The sequence below is a fragment of the Gadus morhua genome, chromosome 11 (genome assembly GCF_902167405.1).
Source record: "Gadus morhua chromosome 11, gadMor3.0, whole genome shotgun sequence".
NCBI lineage: Eukaryota > Metazoa > Chordata > Actinopteri > Gadiformes > Gadidae > Gadus > Gadus morhua.
In genome coordinates, this window is record NC_044058.1 from 4233886 (window position 1) to 4258693 (window position 24808).

Consider the following 24808-nt stretch of genomic DNA (forward strand, 5'->3'; position numbering starts at 1 on the left):
CAAGACAGCTGCCACTGAGTTTGGATTCATCAGCCAGTGAGCCAGGACTCCGCTCTCACGATACCACAGACAGGGCCCAAGCACGCAGAGCTGAACTGGAATGGAGCAGGGGGTCATAAAAGATCTCACCTGGCCCAGGGGGTAAAAGGTATTTAACGGGGGGAAGGTCCGTATAAGATGACAAGCCAGGAGCCTCGCCCCAGGGAGCTAAGGAGCAGACGTTCCGAACTGGATCAGCACTCAACGTCTTTGTATTGGAGGACATTATCTCCTCTTCATTTCCCCTCGGCCGATCATTCCTTATTCCATAGTAAGGGCCTCCCCATCGAACAGGATTCAAACCATGAGAATGAAGGATGGACAACTGATGTTTTCTCTAAGCCATTATTGCCATTCTGCTAACATGTAGTGCAACAGGAGAAGATGAGGCTTTAGGCGTAATGTTGTTTAATCACGCATGGCAATAGCATTGTGTGTGTGTCCATACATGTGGTTTGTGTAGCTGCCAGACAGATAAAGGTAGGAAAGGAGGGAGCAGAGAGGGAGGGCAGAGCAGCAGCACCACTCAGAGGGCTGGGTGACCTAGTAAGCCCCGTAGACAGGGTGGCTGCAGCTGTATTTGCATTCGTTGGCCAGGGACCTGCTCTACTCTCAAGATCCACAGCCACCTGGTGATCGGACAATGGGGCTGGATACTGATTTATGTTTGGGTTGATTGTCTCAAAAGAAAACCTATTATCTTGCACTATTTGTTCTGTTCCTGGGAATACAGATGATCAGAGGGGAGATATATATGGATCACATTCATAATGCAAACGTTACCTAAAAACTCAAATAGAGCTCAATAACCATGATGAATTGTTTCAATTGTTGTCTTTTTTTGCAACATAGCCGCATAGCCTAAACGTACTGCCTCCATTTGAAAGAATGGTTGAACTGGCATTTTCACATCAACGCCTGATTCCTTAACCAGTAGAACGTTCTTCCTGTGTCTTTACCATGTCAAACTAAACTGATGGCTGATTGGTTTGTCCCCTTCAGATTCGGTATGTTAGCCTGTTACTATAAGGACGACCCACCAGTGAACATGACCCTTAAGTCCCGCCTCCTCGCACAGCTCAACGAGTGTGACAACTTTGGAGCCAAAAAGGTACCGCCCACTTATCCTGATCCTTTGTTTGGTTCTTATGGCAGTGGTTGTGGTTTTGGTGGTGGTTGTTGTTATTCAGGTCCTTCCGCCCAGCACTGTCTTTATCAACATAAAGTTTCCCCACTGTTTAATTCCTCTTCCTCCCTCCCTTTAGCTGAAGAAGCTACTGGTTAAGAAGCTGATGGCGTCGGGGCAGCTCCCCAGTCTCCCAGACCTGCTGTTTATCCTGGGCTCTGGTATGTCCAAGCTCTCCGCCCAACAGCTCTCCTCGTACACCGCGGAGGAGCTCAAAATGACCCTCAAAGGAGTGGGCCGCAAAGTGAAGATGAGGTTGGGCCTGGCCCGGAAGCTGGTCAAGAGTCTGCTGAAGAAGGGGGAGGTGAGTGGGTCTGTGGCAACCAAACATCCCCATATCCTCTTCCTCACGTGTCTTTTGGTGTCTCTTCATGTTTGCGTGTTTCCTTTCTGCTTTTCATGGATCCTCCCGGTGTGCGGTATCAGAATGTGAGCGCTGAAGATCTGGTGTCAGTGGGCGGCGCTGTGAAAGGAGTCCCACTGAGGATCCTGAGGAAGATGAATGCCAAGGAGATGCTGGGTAACGGCAGTCTGGAGGACGTCGCCCAGATGATGACCAAGGGGCAGAAGGAGGCCCTGATGGAGGGGGTTAGTAAAGCATGGAACTCATTTAATAATACATCTGTTTGTTGAATTGTGACTCACTCATGATCAACTATTTGATGATGATTTTTCGAGATGAATCACAATTAAACACAAGAGAGCGAATAATATCAAATAAAAATATAATATACTAACCGTCCACACCGTCCAAATCGTCCATGTTTTCACCCATAGCTCCGCAAAAACGTGCAAGCCTCCGAGCTGATCGTGAAGCTGCCAGCCCTCCTCCGCTCCACCCTGTCCCTGAACGACCTGAAGAGGGCCAACCTCACCTCTCTGGACCAGGTGGAGGGCAAGCAGTGGACCCGAGCTCAGGTACCACCCTGTGCTCTGGAACAATTCCCTGGCTAGATTGACTGGTGGATGGGCATGTTTTATTCTTAAGAAACATTTGAGTTCATACAAGGTCTTTGTATTTGAGTGGAGCAAACAGCTCTAAAATAGCCTAAATAGCCTGCTGGTTTATGAAATGGTGCCGAGAGCTGAATTCATGTTTTTTTTTCTTTCTTCTTAGGCTATATTCCTGCTCAAAAAGCTAATGAAGAAAAAAATCAAGCCCAAAGTTATAAGGTCAGACACATTGATTACAACATGATTGCTGCAATAAATTGCTCAAATATATTGAGAAGAAGAGCAATTTGACATTGGCGTAATCGTCAATTTGTTTTACCACCCCTGTGTGTTTGTTTTGCATGCTTGATTGCTGATTGGCTGAGACAGGCGACTGCAGCAAGCCATTCTGGGCATGACCTGTAGGATGATGGAGAGAGTTGCTGAGAAGGACTCTTTAGAAATGGTTGACGCCTTAACCGAGACTCCACAGTTGCTCTCAAAAGACCAGGTACACACAGACATCCTCATGTCTACACACACACACACACACACACACACACACACACACACACACACACACACACACACACACACACACACACATACACACACACACACACACACACACACACACACACACACACACACACACACACACACACACACACACACACAGGCATGTTTGCATGCATTTTAGTATTTTTATTTTTATTTATTCAATATTTTAGGTCACCTGTGCTGCCCGGAAATTATTTGCCGCATATGAGAGCGAGAGACGCAGATATTTCCTGAACGTCACAGACCAAGAACTGGAAGTTATCCCTACTCAAATGCTGATCCACCTGGCGTGAGTCCCTCCCATTCTTCTGCCCTGACTGCCCAGAGACCCATTTCACACTGTACAGCAACGTGTGTCCTGGTGGTTGAACCTCTCTCTCTCTCTCTCTCTCTCTCTCTCTCTCTCTCTCTCTCTCTCTCTCTCTCTCTCTCTCTCTCTCTCTCTCTCTCTCTCTCTCCCCCCTCTCTCTCTCTATTTCTCTCTCCCTCCCTCCCCTGCCTCTCTCACGCCTGTACGGCTTGACTGACACTCGCTCCAATCTGACAGAGCCAGGAAGATCCGGAGCCTTCCAGACTCTGTGTGCGCCACCTTCCTGACCAAGATGAGTAGCGCCAACCTGAGCTCCCTGGCTCCCGGGTCCCTGTCTCGCCCGGCGCTCACCAACCGGTCACTTCTCTGCCTGGCCAATGTAAACAATGATCCTTTCTCTATGGTAGTACTGAAACACAATGCATTTCTTTTCTGTAGAGCATGTGTGGAGCGTACCTTGTGTTTTATCCAGGGCCGCAGCATGGCTGAGGTATCAAGTGAAGAGATCCTGGATCTTGGACAGCTGGTGTGCGAGCTCTCCCCAGCCCAGCTCCGGCTCTTCAGCCAAGAGGCCCTCAACTCCAGCCTGCAGGCCATGGCTGCCTGCCCCCACATCCCTCGCCGACACCACATGGCCCTACTCCGCCTGCTCAAGCAGACTTATGGGTAGGAGTGACTCTCATCAAGACCGGTTTAGGTTTCATGCAGCATAACAGAACATTGAAAGACTGCATGGGAAGAGACTGAATCTGATGTGTTTTATTCTAATGTTCTGCAGAAATGTATCTGATTGGTCCCAAGAGACAATGGAGTCCTTCGGTCCTCTTCTCCTGTTGGATGAGTCAGAAATCAAAAATCTTTCGAGTTCCGTCTTCAAGGTGTGCGTCAACATCAAGTCTGTGATCTGCTCTCTCTCGTTAATATCTTATACTAGCAGAACATTTTAAACTTTCCTATTCAATAGTTGTCTAGTGTCAATGGGTTTCCAAACTACTACTACTACTACTACTACTACTGCTACTACTACTACTACTACTACTACAAATACTATTCAAAAAATATTCAACATTCATAAGCATCACCTGATCTACCCCCAAGCCATGGCAGGAGGCAGTTCTATCTGACCTGAAGGACAGCAGGATGAATGACATCTCTAGCGACCTGAGCGCCGGCCTCAAAGCCCTGAGGAGGCTCCTCTTCTCTATCAAGACCCGGCCTGGAGGGGCCCGCAGGAGGAGAGGAGCAGGTCAGCAAGCTGTCATTGATCAGCTGTTTGATGGATCACTGCGATTTTGGTGCAATCACTATGATCACTAATGGGGCCTATTAAAGACAACGATGAAGGGAGTACAACCTTAAAGAGTGTCTTCCCAGTGAAGCCACTGTTTCAGCTGATTTTCAAATGCTATGAGATGTGTTTTGGGCTGAAAGTCCTAGGTAGGAGGGGTTTGTGTTATCCCCATGTTACGACCCACACCAACATTGTTTGTACCGTCGTTAAGTATGAGCGTTTTAATGAGCATGAGTCGTATATGGAATGCGCCACACACCGTACATTATACCATATGTGTCTGGGAAGCCTAACTCTCGGAAGCGGGTATTAAATAAATGACTGCTCAGATCGAGCTTCACTATCCACACACATGTACCATAAATGTCTGAAAAGGTCAACTCTTCTCTCGGACGTCTTACATAGTCAACCGCTGCCTAGGCACAGTTCCACACGTCCACACAAACTGCACCGCTGGTGCCCCTTGGTCATCACGTCAAAGGGCCTCAGAAAAGGCATTGAGACATCCCAACAAGAATGCCACCTGGCTCGCCAGCAGAGTAAAATGTCTTCCACAAAGTGTTTTAAGAGAATGGCAAAAATATAGGATTTACCCCGTTTTTATCTAAATTGGGGACTTATTTCAGTAGCAATGATCAAATGGCGTAGATTACTATGTTGACGATCATATCAGAAAAATGATCACGTTTAAGACAAAAACAATAATTTTGGGTTCACTGGCCCTTCAAATGATTATAAGTCTTAACCTTGATCATTTGGTTGTCTGGTTTTCATGTATCCATCATTGATATTCAATTACAGCCAAGTCATGATGAGACGTTTTTTAGAACAAACAGCCACTCTTTCATTGGATGCATGTATCTTTACACCCCTGTCGTTATGGTTTGCAGACGTCGCCACCGTGGCTGAACCCACTGTGCCGCTGATTGAGGAGCTGGCAGAGGACAATAACCTCTGGACCCCCCAACAGCTGCGGGGCATGTCAACAGAGACATTCATGGCAACAACAGAAACATTGCGCTCCATCACTGATTACAGTTCAGATCAGCTGGTTGTACTTAAAGGAAAAGCTGTGGAGGTGATGATTACTTTAGTCATTTAGCAGACACTTTAATACAGCAGCCTACAGGGAATTTTAGCAACGTGTCATTTAGGATCAGGTAGGGGTTAGGGCATCTCAAAAATGCTTAAAGTCTACATCCTAGAGTCAAACGCCTTAACCATGAGACTATGCATCCCCAAATTCACTCACCGTATGGCTTCATTTCTTCCAGGCATTTGGCCCGGTGCGCAGTCTAAATGAGAGTGTTTTGACCCAACTGGGGTGTTTGAGCCAGGGCTTCTCCGGCACAGAGCTGGAGGAGCTTCCCCTGGCCCTGGAGACTCTGGAGGAACTCTCAGACTGCCGCTGGCTGCAAGCGCAGGTGCATCACATGAACAATGAGAAATACCCTCTAAGATGTTGATGAAGACCTAGAAAATGAGATATATATACCATAGATTAGGGTATATAATCATGGATATATAGCGTGGATTTAGGGTACAAATCCATGGATATATAGTGTTGATATAGGGTATATAGCCATGGATATATAGCATGGATATAGTGTATATATCCATGGATATATAGTGTGGATATAGGGTATACAGCCATGGATATATAGCATGGATATAGGGTATATACATGCATATATAGTGTGTGTATATAGGGTATACAGCCATGGATATATAGCGTGGATATAGGGTATATAGCCATGGATATGTAGCATGGATGTAGGGGTATATAGCCATGGGTATGAAGCCATGGATATACAGCATATGTAGCCTATATCCATGTGGGATTTAGGATATATACCTCAAAGTGACCTCTGTTTAGTATGTCTTGAGTATGCCAAACACAATTGAACAATTATATTGTGTGTTTGACACTAAGTATGATGTCTGTTTTTGCTCACAGAGGGTCGCTATCTGGAAGGGGTTCAGTAGTAGAAGCAATCTAGGAGCGGATATGCTGGGAGCTGCTGATATAGTAACGCTCAACCAGTTCATCTGTGGCCTCAGCCCTGAAGACATCGGAAGGATCCAACCGGCTGCCTTTAGGTTGGGCTATGAACACAGCACAGCCAACACTGTCCATCCATCTTGGTCGTTGCATTCATATGACCTTACATGAAGTGTGTGTGTGTGTGTGTGTGTGTGTGTGTGTGTGTGTGTGTGTGTGTGTGTGTGTGTGTGTGCGTGTGTGTGTGTGTGTGTGTGTGTGTGTGTGTGTGTGTGTGTGTGTGTGTGTGTGTGTGTGTGTGTGTGTGTGTGTGTGTGTGTGTGTGTGTGTGTCTGGTATGAAGGGACTCTGTGTCCTCAGTGGGAGACATGCAATGTCCGTTATCAGTCATAAGGGAATTCAAGAAGATGGCTGTGACTTTGCTTGGAGAGCCTAGAGATTGGACTGAGGCAGAAGTCTCCACAGTGGGCAACATTGTTGGTGAGATACAAGTTAATTTGTATTTTTCCTTTGGATGCGTCCTAATTCAGTGGCTGCAATCGATTTTAGTAAATCTACAATCTGAAACCTGCTCTGCATTCAGTTTCAAGGGGCGTCCTAAACCCCCCTTTTCTCCTAACCACAACTTTTTCATACTGGGTGAGAGATCGTTGTTGTAACTTAAATAAACGTTTTAAATGTATGTTCCTATTTGTCTCCTAGTGGGCCTGAACGCAGACGAGATGAGGTCTCTGGAGGCCCCTGTCTTTGCCTACCTATCCAAAGACAGCATTCATCGCATTCCTGTAGAGGTGTTCTCTGTGAGTCACTTCTCAGCTTCAAACTGCTTTCTTTCATTTCTATATTATTGTACTCATTCGCCCTATTGATTGTTTCCCCAATGGACCTTATTAAATAGCGGCTCCATCTTGGTCCTAAACTCAAGAGCTGGATTCAGGTCAATCAGACGTATTGACCAATCTCTTTCTCCTCCAAAAGGCCCTGTCCCTCACTCAGCTGAGGTCCCTGGGTGCAGAAAACCTCCTCATGGTGACTCCCGCCCAGAGAGAAGCTCTGACCACAGAGCAACGGGCTGCCCTGGACGAGACACTGACCGACACTCGTGCGGAGGGGTCAGCCTCTCAGCCTCTCGCCGCTGATCCCCCTCAATCAGGTAGGGAGATCATATACAAATGACCTCTGAGTTAATGGCATAAGCTCAAATCTGTAATGGTGGTTTATCAAAGACTACAATGACCAGAATGCAATGCGGTCATCAATTGTAATTTATACTTCGTAATGGCCGTTTGGGAGTCTATTTGTCACGTATCAAATATGAACAATGAAATTATACTGTTCTAAGGAGCATAAGTGTTGTTTTTGAGGTTAGCAATGTCAAATTAATGCCATTGATCCGCTAGCGGCTGTACAATAATTTTATTTATATTATTTTCAATCCACTGTATTGCACCTCTTACTAGGTGCTCCGTCCATGACCATTGAGGGCATCGCAGCGTTCATGAAGCCCTTCCTCTTCCTCTTCCTCGGACTGCTGCTGCTTTAGAGCCGGAGACCTCAGCTCTCAATCACGAGTAGCACTATTAAGCACTTGCTACTGTGAAGAGGACCATAGATCTTTATACTCTATATTTACAAATCATTTGTCAACATATAGAATATATATTTAGGATTCAATTGTAACTGAATGGAAGGTAAAATTGATTGGTCTACGTATAATGCTTTGAAATGTGGAAAATGAAAACTGTAGGTTAAAGATGGTCGTAATAGTGATACAGATGATTAAATTAGATGTCAGCAGTGCACCATGATGATGTACACAATTACAGGAAGACAACCTACATGTCATGTTCAAATAAAACATTTAATCAAATTTTTTGTCAAGGCAGTTAAATAGAAGTGACAGAGAGAAAATTCTTTCTATATAACATAATAAAGTACATTCCCCAGTGTGTATTGTACATCCAAATTATTTAGCTATGAAAATCTGCTTAAATACAAGGTTATGCATGGTCATCTAGTTTAAGGCATGTTGGAGGAATACAAAGAATCACAAAATATACATTGAGTTTGTTTAAAGTTTCTCATAGGACAATACAAATCCCTAAACTACACTTAAAAAGCACAGCAGACATTCACACGATTAAAACAGACACATTAAACAAACACGCACACCTCCATCCCCTTACATGCCAAAGAAACTGTCATTCTGTTAAATATTGTTTACTTACTGTCTTTAAATAAATTGGTAGCAATTGCCTATAATGTACAACCCGGAAATTAAGAACAAAAAGTACTTTTAGAAAATCGTCATAAGTAGAGAAACTAAGATTGATGTCACATTACACTGCCGTCATCACATTGTGGTCGCCTGTGAAGACAGAAATAAAGAACAATCTGGAGTACAAAATCTATTCATCAAACTTCAGAGTGGCTCGCTGGGAGATCCTGAGTGGAAATTACAATCATGATCACTTTTGTTTCTCGAATAAAATCGCAGTAGCATTGTTGGTTAAGAGAGTACACAGGGCGTACCCCCGACACGAGGACCAGGACATATGAAAGGCACTTTGCATTCCCTCGCTTCATCCAACGCACTTCTAAACCTGCACTTCTGCCATGGCCCGTTTAACTTTTCTCCGCGGCGTTCTTGGCGTTGATGAAGGCCATCCCGTGCGTTCTGAAGTGCGTGTTCAGGTCGCTTGCTCTGTCGAAGCTCTTCCCACACACCCTGCAGGGCAGCCTGCCCTCCCCATCCCTCCCCGGCGCCGCGGCCCCCTGGGAGGCGGGCGACGGCGGCAGCATGAGGTCCTCGTGGCTCCCGCTGGGCCCGGGGGAGGCTGCCGGCGCCAGCCGGTCCCCGGGCCCCTGGTGGAGGTCCGCCGGGGCGTCCCGGACCTTGTGGGTGATAAAGCGGTGGCGCGATAGGGAGGACGCTGATGTGAAGCAGGCTCCGCAGTGCAGGCACTGCTGGCCCCCGCCGGCGGGCCCCTCGGTGCGGTGCTGGGGGATGTGCTCTAGGAAGACCCCCTGGTCCTCCGTGGTGAACCCGCAGGGGGCGCAGCGGAAGCCGGACTCGGGGAGGGCAGGGGGGGTGGGCGCGGCTGCCGCGGAGAGCCGGGTCCTCTTGGCCGGGCTCGTTCCGCCCGCAGACGCCTCTTCTGGCTCGGCCCTCCGGGGGATCCTCCGGCCCGGGACACACCCGGAGCCACCGTCCTGCTCCGAGGAGCTGTCGTCCAATCCACTGGCTCCCTTTAGCCGCAGGACAGGAGGATTAGTGGCACGTTATGCACAGCCTCAGGGAGCTCATGATAGTGATAGAGGATGTGGTACCAGTGAGGAGTCCTGGCTGACTGCAGCGGTGCCGTGTCTCAGCTGAATGTGTCTCTCAAGCATCACCCTGCTGTTGAAGGTCTTCTGACCTTTGGTACAGAGCCTACACACACACACGCACACATCTCAGAAGCATGCCACTAATGTAAATAAGAAGAAGAATGCAAAACATGTGGACTTTATCTACAAAAACAAAAAAAACAACATACACATTTATACAAATGTCCACTTAATGACCAATTGTCATACAGTGACCCTGTGTCAGCGCGAGTACAACACAGAGATAAACATGTGCCGTGTCTGAAATCGCGCACTTACGTAAGTGCACTTACATTGAGTGCACTTCATTATCCCTAAAGCACACTTACTTAAAGGCGCAGTGCTCTCATTTCTACAGTGCACTGTCAAAACAGCCTTCGCGCACCTACCGTAAATGAGTTTGCAGTTTGACGGTTCTTCTTCTGTGGTATTTTTTTTCTGCTTCATCCATAATTCGCCCATCATTTTAATAGCTACCAATTTCAATTACCATCAATCAATTTATATCGTTTTTTTCTGTATTTATTTTAGCGCTGTATGGTTAGATTTTTTTTTTTCAACTGTTACAATGTCCTCCATTTTCAGATTTGAAATTCCCGCCCCCTCCGCTACGTAGACAAGATGGCGGCCGTTGAGGGTGGAAAGTGTCCATCGGTGCACACTCAAGTTTTAGATCGTTTTGAGTGCGCCGCCGAGGTACTTCCAGTGCACTGCGTTTTGGCCCAATCTCAATTTATGCGCAAAGTCCACTCAAAAAAGTAAGTGCAAGTATAGAAGTGCGCGATTTCAGACACAGCAATGGTCTGGTTCTGGACTGAGAGTTCTAGGAAGGAGTGGGAGGGACTCTCTCCAGGACCACCGAACAAACGGCTCCGTCCTCCAGCCTCCAGTTTGTTCTGTGATCCTGGAGAGCGGCGACCCACAAGGCCCGGCGTGTGTGGGCTACTCACTTGCAGTGGAAGCCGCGGTTCATGCCCTTGTGCTTGACCCTGATGTGGCGCCGAAGGCTAGAGGTGGTGGTGAAGGTACCCTCACACTTGGTACAGGGAAACTTCTTCAGTGTCAACAACACACAAATACACCTGGTTAGCTTTGTAGTCCTCAATTAAATACCACCAGGTTTGGTACCCCTCTCGAAGGGGCCCCGTCCCGGAGTAGCCCCAGCTGACCAGCAGCCCTATCAGGGCCCTCACCAGGGGAAACATCACCAAAAATCTAATAACGCCAGCATTGGTGACGGTATATCTGAGAAAGAAGTCAGACAGTATGTAGTGGGGAGGCTTTAGGGTGAGAGCTGACCTTGCCGTGCTGCTTGGCCATGTGGGCGAGGTAGAGCTGCCGGTCTGCGTAGTGCGTCTGGCAGGGCAGGCAGCTCCACGCCGAGGGGCCCCGGGGCCGCTCGCCGTTCACAGCCTCATCCTCGTCCTCCTCGTCCCTCCAGTCCTCCCCGTCCGAGCTCTCCGTCTTCAAAGAGGCCCGGGGCTGGGAGGCGGGGGCCAGGGCCGGGGGAGGCTCTGCCTTGGCTGGGACCGTCTTATGGGAAGCCTGGAGGATGGATTTGGACCCACTCAAAAAGCATCCTTGAATAAAATTGGAATTGTACATCATTTCTGTCAATACTAAAGGAATAAAAACGTTATCCAAGATGGACGTTACCGCTATGTGGTCCACCAGCGAGGTCCTCTGGGAGTACAGCTTGGGGCACTCGGGGCACTTAAACACGTGCACCGTCTGGTTGGCCAGGTGGGTGTCAAAGTGCACGTAGAGCAGGGACTTCTGGGTAAACACTGTTTCACACATCACACACTTATAGATCAACCTGCGGAGGAGAGAAAAGAAGATCTCCCAGTTCAGAACACCGTTGACAGGAGTCACAAAGGCTAGCCAAGCGTGTGCGTGCGTGCGTGCGTAGGTACTTGGGCTGGCCCCCGGTGAGGGTGGGGTGCTGGGCCGTGATGTGGTTCTGGATGCTGGGGGAAGACTTGAAGGCCATCGGGCAGCTGGGGCACTTATGGAACATGTCACAGTGAGCCATCTGGATGTGAGACTTGACCGAGATCAGACCTCCGAACACCACCTGGCAGCTGGAACACCTGCGGAGGTGAAGGACACGGAAGAACATCAGCAGCTCCCCTGAAACACTCCAGGTCTACGTTTACCCGTGTCCTCTGCGGACCAGCGGCGCTCACCGGTATCCGATGCGTCGGGTGAAGTGCAGGCAGGCCTCCTCCAGGTGGGTCTGGAAGGCCGCCTGGCTGGCCGCCGTGCCGCCGCACTCGGGGCAGACGTGGGGGGGGAGGGCCTTGTGGATGCGCTGGTGAGCGCTGGCGCTGCAGCCGTTGGAGAGCAGGATGGGGGGAGAGCACTCCTTGCACGGCTGGAGGGGTGTGGAGAGGGCAGGTTAGCAGCGTGGTCACGTGAGGTGGGATACCGACCGTACGGCGTTAGTAGAGCGGACTCACGCTGCTGTACGCTGGGTTGAGCTCCTGGAAGTGAGCGGCCACCTCTTCTTTGCTGCTGAACTGAAGCAGACACTCGGGGCACTTGTTGCCGCTGTACTGCACCGCTTCGGCCGCCACCTTCCTGCCGGGGGGGGCCTGCTGTGGCTGTAGAGCGGGGGCCAAGGTGCTCACACTGGGGGTGGAGGAAGACGATGGTCCGGCGGAGGAAGTCACTGAGGAAGAGTTGGGGAGAACAAAGCAGCCCGATTTCACATTGGCCATATCACGTATAAAATCTCGCCCTACTCTATAGGGGTGGGAATCACAGGGTACCTCACGATACGATGTTGTACGCGATACATGGCTCGCGATACAGATAATATGGCGATACAGCGATTGTGCAATAATTGATATAGTGTTAGACACAGGGATTAAAGTGAAAAAAAATCTTCTGACTGAAATTTTATTTGCGTTACAGCCAAGTCACGTGCAATGTGTGAAACATGTTCCAGGTTAGGTTACTTGACACCTGCTTAAGAAATACAAATGTATAAGACGTCAGCACCAAATGCAGCCATCACGTTTAAATGCTCGACCAATACTGTTTTACAGGAGGAGGATTTTAAACAGCTGTTCTTTTGCATCTATTGCAATTTTTTTGTTGTCTTTTCAATTAGACTCTAAGATTTTTTTTTTGCAAAGCTTGTCTCATATTTTACTCTCTAAAAAAGGCTTGCCATCGTTCCCCGTTTCCGTCAGCCATGCCCATCTCCATTTATTTTTTTGTGTTTTATCAATATCCGATACATCAGAGCCGTCAATCATTATAAGGGAGTTCATACTAGCTTAACTTTCGCTCTGACACTCAACACTAACACAACAAAGAGACGTAAGATGTGGCGCGAAAATGGTGTGTATATATATACATTTGTATATAATATATTTAATATATATTTAATATATAATCGGGATGTACATTAAAATGCTTGTGTTTTCAGTCAATTTTAACGGTAGACCTTTTAAATACTCACTATATAATTTGACAATTTTACCGGCGTTGACGTATGACGACATAATACACGCGTGTATGTCCATGTTCGAAACTGCATACTACCGTACTGCCGACTACATACTGCGCGGTATGTACTGTATACTGCATACTGAATGTGGGATTCAGTATGCAGTATACAGCAGACCGACTGCACCGCAGTATACAGTATGCAAGTTTCCCAGAATGCATTTCGCGGCAGCGGTAGCGGTAAAGCTGCTAAAAGCTGTTTTAATTCTCGCTTCAGTGCTGTTAATACATCACTTTCTTAAGTTTTAATATTTTTTTATGCGAGAAAGTACCTATTTAGATCCTTAATATGCGATTAGTTTATCCAAATGACGCCTGTTTGTAAATTTGTCCCGACGTTATCGGAGATGTGAAGTGGCCTCTGTGAACTCCAAATGACGGAAATCCGTCGTAGCGACGGAGAACTTTAATCCATGGTTAGACAAACAAACGTGTTGCTGTTTATTTCCAGTCTAACCCTGTCATAAAAATGCAAAATAAATTCTTAAAAGAAAATAATATTATCGCAATATTTTGCGCCAGTGTATCAATTCTCGCATCGCACGAAGAAGGGCGACGATATATATCGCCGTACCGATAGTTCGTCCCACCCCTACTACTCCTACTACTATATGATCCGAGTATCCAAGGGGGTGGGTATCACTTACCAACGGCTGGAGGCTCTTGCTGTCCGATCATCTGCTCCACGGTGACGGGCTTCATGATCAGGTGGGAGCACTGCATGACCAGCCCGCGCTCCTTGTGCTCGCGGGCGTGCAGCAGCAGGCTGCACTTGTTGAAGAAAGCCAGCCGCTTGGCGCAGTGGTTGCAGGTCACCTCGATACGCAGCGAGCGGCGGTCGTAGTGCCGGGCCAGGCTGCGCTCCAGGGCGAAGGCATCGCCACACTCCAGGCAGCGGTAGCCCTGTGGCAGGGGGAGAGCTCTCCAAGTTGGATACAGTGACATAGGCGGCGGCACACTTTGATTCATATTCATAACTTTCAGCCATGTTCTAAACACAAATTAAACCGAATCCCAATCCCAGCACAATTTTCTATTAGCCTGGCTCCGCCCGCCTACGTACTTCCGCTCAATTTTCAATTCCCTTGCTACGTCTGGGTTTGCGGTTTGAGGCTTTCTCCGGCCAAATTTTGCCGGTCCACTCAGCGAACAGAGGGAGGGGCTAAGAACAATGACATTGAGGTCGTGCTCTAGTTTCAGTTGCAGTCAAACGTTAGCGATTGGTTATGGCACATCCAGAGTGGCACTGGGCAGATCGTATAGTTTTAAACTCCAACAGACACCGGCCCTCAAGTGAGTTAACGTTTGTCAATAGAGAGTGGCGAGACTCTCTGTGCAAATTAAATGAAGTACGAGAGTCTGGTAGGACCAGTCTAATTTTCGATCACTTTTCAGTTCAAATAAGTCAAAAATTTGTATCTGGTCTTATAAATAAATATAAATAAATAATTAAGTATTAATCAACAAAAAATGTAATGAAAAAAATCAGAAATCAACAGTCTAATAATACTTTATTTTGTGACTGAACTTTAAGAAGGTAACCCCTAGGATCTTGGTGCATAATCAGAATTTGACTGACTTCCAAATTAACTTGCATGGTCTTTAATCCACATGAAGGACATGGAAGCCACTGGGGGGTGTTGTTACCTGTGCAGGCAGGGGCAGGCCCCACTCGGCGGGAGGGGGAGAGCTGAGGTCTGGCTTGTAGCTGGGCAGCAGGTTCTTGCTGTTGAGGATCTTGTTGAAAGCCTCCACCAGGTTGGACTGGCTCTTGGAGATGATGGCCCCCGTGTTGTTCACGATGGAGGCGGGCCTGCTGCTCCCCTGGGGGGGCTGGAGCGCGGCGGGCGAGGACACCGCCAGCCCACTGGTCAGCGTCTTATGGCCGAGGCTGCGCAGGTCGGCGCCCGCTGACCGGAACCTTGGGGAGGAGGAGATGGTGGGCAGCGCTGCCGACTTAGTGATGCTGACGGCCGCCGCGGAGACCTTTGCTTTGGTGTCTGCAGAACCTTTGCTGCTCTTCACCTTGCTGGCGGCCACCAACATGGCCGTACTGGCGTCCTGGAGCGCTGACGCTGCGGCAGGGAGTTCGCCACCCTTTGCTGTTTTTTTCAGAAACTGTTGGGATGCGTCGGTCTTGGGCTTGCTGGTGAGAGGGGCCGGTGGTGGGAGTGGCGGTGGTGGTGGGGTGGAGACCGCTGCCGCCTTAGAAGAGGCTCTGCCTTTCCCTGCTGGTCGGGTCACAGTCCTCGTGATGGCGCCCGTAGGTGTTTTCACCATCTTGATTTTGACTTTAAGCGGGCGGGAAGGAGATGACATTCTGCCTGTGACTGCAGTAGTGGTCGACACAAGAGCTGCAGTGGACGAGTCTGCTGTCAGACTCTCCTTATCCATTTTCCCTTCATATTCAACCTCCATTTTATCCACATCACCTTTATTGACACCTCCTGTTCGGCTGTCCTGACTTAAATCACTGTCCATGTGCTCCACTTTGTCCAGACAGGTCCCTTGGCTGAAGGCGGCAGGTTGAACTGGGCTTGGGCTGCTCTTGGGGATCACATAGCCCGTTTGATCGGGCGGTGGGCTCTCGGGAGAGTCTCTGTCATCTATCACATGCTCAGGGTATTCCTCCTCTTGTAAGGTGGAGCCCTTCTGGTTAGTGGAGATGTGTGCTTGTGGTTGCTGGGAGACTAAGGGCGGAGTAGGAGACGTGGACGGCAGTTTCTTGGGACGAAGTTCAGTATTTAAAGACGTCAACAAAGAGGAGAGACGAGGAGCACCTGGATGTTTACCAGACTCTTTTTCAGGAGAGCAACGCTGCTTCATGGATACGGATCGCCGGGGATATTTTGGAGGAGAGGTAATCAGCAGCTCTGGGCTTTCATGAATCATTAGTGGGCTTCCTAAATCAGGCTCTGAATCCTCTTCATCGGACTGAATGATGTGCCTTAACCTGTCTCCTGTACTCTCGGCCTGGGTAGGACCGGAGGCTTCTGTACTGTGATGATAGCCCGGCTTCTGTTGTAGTTTGTGTTTGAAAAGAGGCGGTGGGTTTTGGTTTGAAGGAAGAAAGTGTGTGGAAGCTGATGAAGCTGGAGGTTGGACGGCAGAGCAATCAGAGATGATTGACGACTGCGGGTAGAGTGGGTTCAGCTTGCTCATGAGGTCGGTTGTATGTCTAAGCGATTCTATTTGAGCTAGTCCCCTCTTATTCTCTTCACTAGAGGGCAATGCAGAATCACTTGACCAGTGGTCTCCGTTAGCCTGATCCTTAGACTTGATGCCTGATTCTTCAAAGCCATTGGACTTCTGAGGTCCACTACTAGGGTCACTGAGTGTTTTCTGGCTCAGCTGAGAAGCAGGAAGAGTATCACCCTCGTGTTTAGAGTCTAATCCACAAATAAAAAAACTGTCTGTGCTATCAATCGAAGGTTTGGTATCGTTTGTGAAGGTGTTATCAAGTTCTCCAGAGGATTCAGGCCTGACTCTATTCTTCACTATTACACTGACTACTGGGGGGTTGCTTTGGGAAGCTGGCGAACACGGAAAGCTAGACGGACTACCGTCGTCTGTTCTGCTTTTCCCCGAGTTCCCCTCCTGCTCCTCGCTCTCTTCTGGACTCGACTGAATGGCTTCCTTGGCATCAACGTCGGGAATGTCAAACGCTGCCAGCAGGTCGTCAAAATCGGGGGTCTTCATATCCCCCATTACCTGCAAAAAGCGTGAGACCTGAAAGTGTACAAACAACTTGCTAAATGCACGCAATAGTTCGTTCAGGTAACTTTTAACATTTCTAATCAAATATCTAAAGTGAAACTAAAATAATAAACAGGATCGTCTCAATAGTACCTATTTGTAAGACGTAGTTGTGCGCTATCTGGACACGGCTCAGCGTGTCATGTCAGTCCTGCCAGTGTTGTTGCCAGATTTCGTGCCCAATCTTGCAACACTTGCTACAGCGCGCTGCAGCCAGGGTTGCCGGATTGGGCTGAAAATTGGCCCCAATCTGGCAACACTGTCTGACACGTTAGAGCGGTGGGTCACTGGTTAGCCACCACAGCTTTAGCATAGCTGGATATCGTTGTGTTTCAACTTTGCCTTCTTTTTTTAATATCTTGCTGTCCCTGCCATATTATTGTAACGTGTTTCTAATGCGTGTAACATATGTAGCCAACTTTCATACATTTATACTAACAACAACGTCAATAAACTTTGTTTACCTGCTAGCAGAATTGTTTCCTGCCTTTTCTTTCTGGCGCAGAAGTTAATCGTCACTGGTCGACTGGTACACGATTGTATGAGCTCAGAATGAACCCTACCGGTGGTGCATAGCTACTGTGCCGATGCCCGCTAAAGCGTGAATAAGCTCAACCCAGTGGTAAAAAAGTTGTTGCCATTTATTTACATTTGCTGTTCGTTTAATGATCAAATCCTAAAGGAAAAAAAAAAGGTCTAGATTGACATGGAAGACCATTTCCTCCCTAACTCGTTTCATAAATTTGCTCACCAATGGCAATTTTCATATTGTACGTTTATTAAGTAGTTGTTGCAGTCATCGCAATACAAAAGCCTCAATTATGTCCAGACACAAACATGCACAAATAAACTCACGCACACTAATGTGTCACACATGTTTCAAATAGAAAAATATTGAAGGAAGTTGACATGAAGTTTATGGTTGTACAGAATGCCTTGTCAAGTGAGTTCAGGTTAATCGGTTAAACTGAAATAAAATTACACCTGGCCTTATTTTGTTTATTAGTCCTACACTCTTTATTTATTGCTTTCCTCATCCTTCTTGGCGTCAGGTTTTGACCCTGTTTGGGGGGCAAGAGAACCCATTGCATTGCGGATGGCTTCGTTATTGGGGTCCACTCCAGGGAGATTTTCTAAGACACTCTGAAGAAACTCTGGGTCTTGCATGACATCGTAGTCCTCCTCATCCTACGGACATCAAGGATGATACAAATGAATGTAAACTAATAACAAGGAAGATGTGGCAAATATTTCCCTGGGAATGGACTCTTACCTTGGCCTCAGTGGATTCCATGTCAGCCCCAGTGTCCATGTCCTCACCTCCAATCTCTGAGACAGAGGGACAAACTTGCATTGTAAACCAATGTGAATTATTGTAATAGAAAGCTGTATATCTATATGCAAATCAAGGTCATGCTTCTCAAAAGTTTTTAGTGACCAACCTCCCCCCTGCATGGACATCTGCAGTGCATATGCGATCTGCTCGTCCTCCGTCATGCGGCTGAAGTCAGGCAGAGCAGGTGTGGCCGTGTCCGTCTGAGTGACAGACATCTTCAGCAGGGCCTCCTCACTCTCTGCAACAGAAACAAATGAAACAAAGGAAGGAATAAGAAGAGAACACTTGGCGAAAGAAGAGAACTCCAACAGAACAACAGAGTAGGATTGGGTGCCAAACTGAGTGGTAGACACTCGCTTACCGTCTGCAGGGGAGGGCACCCCGGCCTCAGCAGCAGACACCACAGAAGCTCTACGGGCCTCGTCCTCCTGTCTCTGCCTCTGCTCCTCCATAGATACTCTCAAGGCCTGTAGATAGTTCAGAGGAATAATGATCACCAACTATCTGTAAACTGGTCCATGATACAAAAATTATAATTGAAAGGCCTACTGGCCTTATGCAAATCATCGAGTCTTCTAATAAAATAGGATTAACCAAATGGTTAATGCTATGTTGCAATATGTTGCAACACATATAACAATGTTTACCAAGGCCAGTTCAGGGTCTGCGCTTGGATCCACTCCAAACTCAAAGTCACTGGCCCCAAGGCCGAGGATAGCACCGCCCTCCCCGGCCAAGATGGGTGAGGAAAGGAGAGCATCGGCCAGGCTGGGCCCTGGAGGAACGGTAACCAGGTGAGATCCCGCTCCCTCTTTTCCATTCAGGGTGTTTATGAAGGTAGTCAGCTTCTCTGTGTTAATCTCCTGTGGGTAAAACATAAAAGGGTCTTCCATACACGATCTGGCCGGTGCTTGATGCTGAAGGCCACGTACGAGTTAGGTTTAAGCTTCTGTCACTTATGGTATAACGTCACAATGATTGTGGACGTGTGGAACTTCATCTGGACAGCGGTTGCTGTTGATATCCATATCGGATATGTTTCTCAGACAGGATGCGTGTGATTGGCGGAGCTCTGTTTGGGCATCAGTTGATATTGATTTCTGCGAGAGGGTTGCACTTCTCGGGTACTCGTAGTATAATGCCAATGAGTGGCATTTTATATACATCATCGCTCAACATAACTCTCATACACAACGGTAAAAAAAGGGCGTGGGTAGTAACCTTGGGGAGAACTCGCCATCTTCCTAGAACTCGTAGCCTAAAACTAATTTTTTCAAATCTCATGGGATTCAAATTCAAGCGGAATCAGGGGGTTCCACTTACACCTTAAAGAAGAAAAATAAATACCTCCTCTCCAAAGTTTATGATATCCACATTGACCTTTTCCTTTTTGAGACGCTTGGCCATTTTAATCAACTAGGGGAGAGGAAAACATCATTCAACAAATGAAGCACACACCTGCTTTTTGTCAGAGACAATAGTGTGCTCACAATTTCAGAATACTAGCTAGTTGTAAAATTTCAGCTCATAATGAAGCCATACAATAAAACATTGTTTAGTCCAAAACTGAAAGCTTTTGGCATAAATATTAAATTTCATCAAACGTATCTAGGTAATCTATATGTCCAGCAACATTAGGTGTACAACATGTACTAAAGAGGTTGATTGCAATACGGTTGCTTGCTTGACACATGTTTAAGTAAATAACAAATTGTTCAATAGTGGCAACTGACATTGAGTACAAGACACCAAACTTACATCCTTCTCGTTGTCTTCAACTGGACTGCCAACAAATGCAATGATGCGCATCTTGTGGTTTTTCCCCTGTCTGTGCTTCAGAGCAAGCTGCAGAGGACACAAAAACAGTGAACCAGGGACTATACTTCGGCACTTTACTATATTGCACCTTTATTTGAATCACAATAACTACTTCACAACACTGTGAATATTCTATTCTGTATAATGTATGCACTGTCTGTCTATATATGTTGTGTGCATTCATTGTTGTCTTATTGCACTATTATTATGCTATGTTATATGTTTGTCATTGTTTTTTTGCATTATTAGGTTATTATGTAATATGTTGTTTGGTAAATATATTAATAGCACATTTGGAGGATGGGGAAACGCAATTTCGGTCCTCTATGTAACTTCTTAAACGGTCGGTCTGACATTAAAGTTCACTTTGACTTTGACCATTGAACAATTTAAAATGAATCTCCAAGAAACTGAGCGGAAAGCCTCAATGGTCTTATTTTGTGAAAAACAGTATGGACTTTTTTGTGCCTCTTGTGACACAGAAGTTGAGAAACAGTTGAGAGGGACGGGAAAACTGGTCTGGAGAATAAAGTCGACGACATGCAGCACAGCACCGCAGGTGGCAGTCGAGCCTGGTTCCATACGAAGTACTCAAACCTTAGTGTCACTAACATTTGGTTACTTGAAAATAGCTAATACCGTATGTTTTTGTTATTTTCTCAAACATCCTACCTTGTTGCCTTTAAAAGGAGAATTAAGAAGATTAGAAGCTACTTGGAGGCTGCAGTTATTTCTATTCAGTCCCTCTACTCACATGTGCCACCCTGATGCCTGTGCAGAAGCAGATGTTTCCACGGGGCTGGACAGCGTGCAGCTTGGACAGAATCCTTCCCGTGTCTGGAGTCAACGTGGTCAGCACTTCGCAATTGCTGACAAAAGATGTACATATTTGTATTATTAATATTAACGGTAAATTCGTTTTTTTGCTCAATGTATACACAATGTGTTGCCTTCTTACTCGGCCATAGTAATGAGGCCCACGTTGTTCTCTGGGTTGCTGCGGGTCTTTGAGTGACAGACGATATTCACTGCGTCCTGTTGGGCTTGTAGTCTTGTGGGCATGAAGTCTCCATTGCGCATGTATTCACTGTTATCCACACTAAGAGAGGAGACAAAGTGGTCTGATGAACCCAACTATCCAAAGCTTTAGTTGAGTCTGGGGATTCAGTGAAAATTGTGCTGACGGTTGACACCAATGGCATATGTCAGGGCTTTGCCACTATTAGACTATACGCTATATAGATCCTATAGCCACCCAATTATAGCTATTCATTAAGATAGACAACAATACCTGAATACAGATCAATACAAGATGAATTGCTGAGGTCCAACAGTCGTGTTTTACTCATCATTTTCTCATCAGAACAGTCAACACAATAAAGCGTTAGCCCAACACTAGTATCTCGAGAAGAATCGTTAAGGACGGAACCAGTGGCGAACGATATCTTCCAGATAGGATGACATTGTTGTAAGCTAGCTGGGAAAATGACTCAGGCGTTCACTGAGCCCGCACTGATGATAAACAAGGGACACGCAGGTTATTAAATGTTGACTTAGGACCAGAGCAAGGCCACCGGGTCACCTACTTTAGGAGACAATGTGGATAAGAAAAAAATGAAATAAAGAAACATTTACACGCAATATCAAATTTTATGTTCTTACCAAACCATAGTACTTTCGAGCCCCATTTTGGATTCTCCACTGGTTGTCAAAGCTATCGTGGAGGATTATGGGAAATGGTGTTCGGGGGAGAGAGGAGTTATCTTGATGCCTCGGACACCAGCATTCATAGCGTTCCCGTTTGTCTTGGTGATTGTGTATGAAATTGGCTAGTCGATGTTTATTATTAGCTACATTAGAAAAAATATATATATTGATACCCCCTGGCTCTACTTTGCTGTTGTTGTTCACACTTACTGTATGTTTGTTTTGTTGTTCTTAGTCATACTTGTTCCCACTTGTTTTTGGTTCCACAAACCTCAGCCTGATATATGTGGAGAGGATTTTTTTCAAAACACTCTCAAACACTTGACTCCTGGCTTCAGCTTTACATGCTGCATCCTCCTTTGCAGTGTGCAGATGTTCTTAGGCAGTGGAATCTGCATTTGCTGGAGGGTTTTATAACCAGTGGTCCATTTTATTAGTTATTGTTTTTAATTTTCTCCTTTCCTCACTGTATTCCTCTCTTGTTAGCAGTTATATACAGTCAGGTCCATAAATATTGGGACATCGACACAATTCTAATATTTTTGGCTCTGCACTCCATCACAATGGATTTGAAATGAAATGAACAAGATGTGCTTTAACTACAGACTTTCAGCTTTAATTTGAGCCTATTAACATCCAAATCAGGTGAACGGTGTAGGAATAACAACAGTTTGTATATGTGCTTCCCACTTTTTAAGGCACAAAAGTAATGGGACAAATTAACAATCATAAATCAAACTTTCACTTTTTAAAACTTGGTTGCAAATCCTTTGCAATCAATTACAGCCTGAAGTCTGGAATGCATAGACATCACCAGACACTGGTTTTCATCACTGGTGATGCTCTGCCAGGCCTCTACTGCAACTGTATTCAGTTCTTGCTTGTTCTTGGGGCATTTTCCCTTCAGTTTGGTCTTCAGCAAGTGAAATGCATGCTCAATCGGATTCAGGTCAGGTGATTGACTTGGCCATTGCATAACATTTCACTTCTTTGCCTTAAAAAACTCTTTGGTTGCTTTCGCAGTATGCTTCGGGTCATTGTCCATCTGCACTGTGAAGTGCCGTCCAATGAGTTCTGAAACATTTGGCTGAATATGAGCAGATAATATTGCCCGAAACACTTTTGTCAGCAGTCTAAGAATGTTCCAAACAGTTGATTTGGCCACACCTAATGTTTTTGCTATCTCTCTGATGGGTTTGTTTCGATTTTTCAGCCTAATGATGGCTTGCTTCATTGATAGTGACAGCTTTTTGGATCTCATATTGAGAGTTAACAGCAACAGATTCCAAATGCAAATAGCACACTTGAAATGAACTCTAGACCTTTTATCTGCTCCTTGTAAATGGGATAATGAGGGAATAACACACACCAAGCCATGGAACAGCTGAGCAGCCAATTGTCCCATTAGCTTTGGTCCCTTAAAAAGTGGGAGGCACTTATACAAACTGTTGTAATTCCTACACCGTTCACCTGAATTGGATGTAAATACCCCTCAAATTAAAGCTGAAAGTCTGCAGTTAAAGCACATCTTCTTCGTTTTATTTCAAATCCATTGTGGTGGTGTATAGAGCCAAAAAGATTAGAATTGTGTCGACGTCCCAATATTTATGGACTGTATATATATATATACACAATATTCATCCCTGTTCTTCCACTTTGTTCTTGTTTCTCAAGTTGGATACACACACACATTCTTGTTGTCTAAAAAAAATACTATTTCATTCATCCAAGTGTAATGAATTGTTATTCTCTAATATATTTGATATTTTGTGTATGGCTTAGTCTTAAAAGTATCATGGTTGTGTGGTCAGCTCCTACCTCATCAGAAGAAGTTGCCTGGAAACTAAATGCTAAATGGACTGTTGCTGCCCTGCTTTCTCAATCGCTCTCTGACGACGGCGGTCGTCGGAGAGTTAATCGGAATTACAAGCAAAATCAAGGAAATTCAAAAGTCCAGTTGCGCAAAAATGAACATCTTGAATCGTCTTTGATTTCAGAACAGATGTAGTAAGGTAAAAGTTAAGGTTAATCCGCTAAAGTCAGTAGCCTAGTGCTAGCATGCTAACAAGAACGTGAAGCTTTCCCTCAAACTTAAATCGTATCTAAGTAGCTTTCAGTTGTCACCCTACCACTCCAAATGTAAAACTGACATTTACAAATATGCAACAATAGTCAGGAAAGTACTTGGGTATGTGTTTTTTTAAATAATATTTACAATTCAATATTGCAATCGCTGCTGTCAGTCCCATATATGAACTTGGTAGCACAGCGTGTTTGGGACTATACAGACTTACATGAACCATGTGACCACCCCGCCGGCGAGATCACAGAGTGTCGCATCTCTTCTCTCTCTATTGCTCTGCATGGACCTATTAAAGAACGATCGATCCACACTTCGCGGTTTGACCGTTTTGAGTGCACCATCCGGGTCTTTTCAGGACACTTATTTTCGCCCGATCCTAATTGGAACGGCCTACGTACTCAAACTAAGTATAGTAAGGGGCCACTCACACTAGGGCCGTTTGCCTGTTCCGTGCTGCAGGAAGATTCAGCACGATTCCCCCCCTCCCCACTCCCCCCGCTGGCCCGTGGTCACACTGCTCCCAAAGGCCGTGGCCTGGGCACGATTGCTCCTTCATACATACGTCATCACGTCGTCATACGATAAATACGTCATCACCAAGCGTCCTCGCCGCAATAACAACAATTGAGAACAACAACGTGAATGCTGTCGTCGGCCCAAATTTCAAGTAAAAACTCGACTTCACTTCGCACCAACATAAACCCACTCTTGAACCACTTGCCGCCATTGTTTAAAATGATTGTTGTGGGGAAGAAGGGCATGGACCTATAAAGAAAGAGGGTCGCGCAAGGACTACGTCATCCAGCTCACGTTGCGTATCCGCGCGTGTGCGCGTGTCATCTCAGTAGCATCTGTACTTTGGCCACGAAACACCTCTCCCAAGTGTGCCGTGGCCGAG

At 46.4% G+C, this 24808-nt stretch overlaps 3 protein-coding genes across 5 annotated transcripts in view; 1 reads left to right on the plus strand and 2 right to left on the minus strand.

Moving 5' to 3' along the window:
• otoa (otoancorin) overlaps nucleotides 1-8192 on the plus strand; it is a 14794-nt gene extending 6602 nt beyond the window's left edge. For both annotated transcript variants that reach the window (XM_030371443.1, XM_030371442.1), the window contains exons 12-29: nucleotides 1042-1150; nucleotides 1305-1529; nucleotides 1652-1813; nucleotides 2003-2143; nucleotides 2343-2398; nucleotides 2549-2669; nucleotides 2890-3008; nucleotides 3267-3408; nucleotides 3502-3695; nucleotides 3808-3907; nucleotides 4128-4275; nucleotides 5211-5398; nucleotides 5595-5744; nucleotides 6278-6420; nucleotides 6666-6802; nucleotides 7025-7122; nucleotides 7301-7475; nucleotides 7783-8192. In XM_030371443.1, coding sequence (XP_030227303.1) covers nucleotides 1042-1150; nucleotides 1305-1529; nucleotides 1652-1813; nucleotides 2003-2143; nucleotides 2343-2398; nucleotides 2549-2669; nucleotides 2890-3008; nucleotides 3267-3408; nucleotides 3502-3695; nucleotides 3808-3907; nucleotides 4128-4275; nucleotides 5211-5398; nucleotides 5595-5744; nucleotides 6278-6420; nucleotides 6666-6802; nucleotides 7025-7122; nucleotides 7301-7475; nucleotides 7783-7865 — 2491 coding nt within the window. In that variant the 3' untranslated portion in view covers nucleotides 7866-8192. The remainder of the gene's footprint in view (nucleotides 1-1041; nucleotides 1151-1304; nucleotides 1530-1651; nucleotides 1814-2002; nucleotides 2144-2342; nucleotides 2399-2548; nucleotides 2670-2889; nucleotides 3009-3266; nucleotides 3409-3501; nucleotides 3696-3807; nucleotides 3908-4127; nucleotides 4276-5210; nucleotides 5399-5594; nucleotides 5745-6277; nucleotides 6421-6665; nucleotides 6803-7024; nucleotides 7123-7300; nucleotides 7476-7782) is intronic.
• On the minus strand, nucleotides 8165-17533 carry znf687a (zinc finger protein 687a). Of its 2 annotated transcripts, none has more exons than XM_030371440.1 (11): nucleotides 17431-17533; nucleotides 14858-16939; nucleotides 13858-14113; nucleotides 12154-12365; nucleotides 11881-12068; nucleotides 11608-11784; nucleotides 11348-11510; nucleotides 10991-11236; nucleotides 10642-10745; nucleotides 9653-9755; nucleotides 8165-9571 (listed from the first exon to the last, which is right to left on the minus strand). In XM_030371440.1, the coding sequence occupies exons 2-11, from the start codon at nucleotides 16916-16918 to the stop codon at nucleotides 8948-8950; spliced, it is 4134 nt and encodes a 1377-aa protein (XP_030227300.1). In that variant the 5' UTR covers nucleotides 16919-16939; nucleotides 17431-17533; the 3' UTR covers nucleotides 8165-8947. The 2 variants fall into 2 exon arrangements, with proteins under 2 accessions (XP_030227300.1, XP_030227301.1); XM_030371441.1 differs by lacking the exon at nucleotides 17431-17533 and adding an exon at nucleotides 17060-17180.
• A 187-nt stretch (nucleotides 17534-17720) lies between these two features.
• Nucleotides 17721-21887, minus strand: LOC115554651 (26S proteasome non-ATPase regulatory subunit 4). The gene is made up of 10 exons (XM_030371445.1): nucleotides 21783-21887; nucleotides 21079-21219; nucleotides 20875-20989; nucleotides 20061-20147; nucleotides 19650-19718; nucleotides 18950-19165; nucleotides 18664-18769; nucleotides 18409-18540; nucleotides 18240-18295; nucleotides 17721-18154 (listed from the first exon to the last, which is right to left on the minus strand). Exons 1-10 carry the CDS (start codon nucleotides 21806-21808, stop codon nucleotides 17984-17986), a joined length of 1119 nt encoding a protein of 372 aa, XP_030227305.1. The 5' UTR covers nucleotides 21809-21887; the 3' UTR covers nucleotides 17721-17983.
• Nucleotides 21888-24808: the final 2921 nt, after the last annotated feature.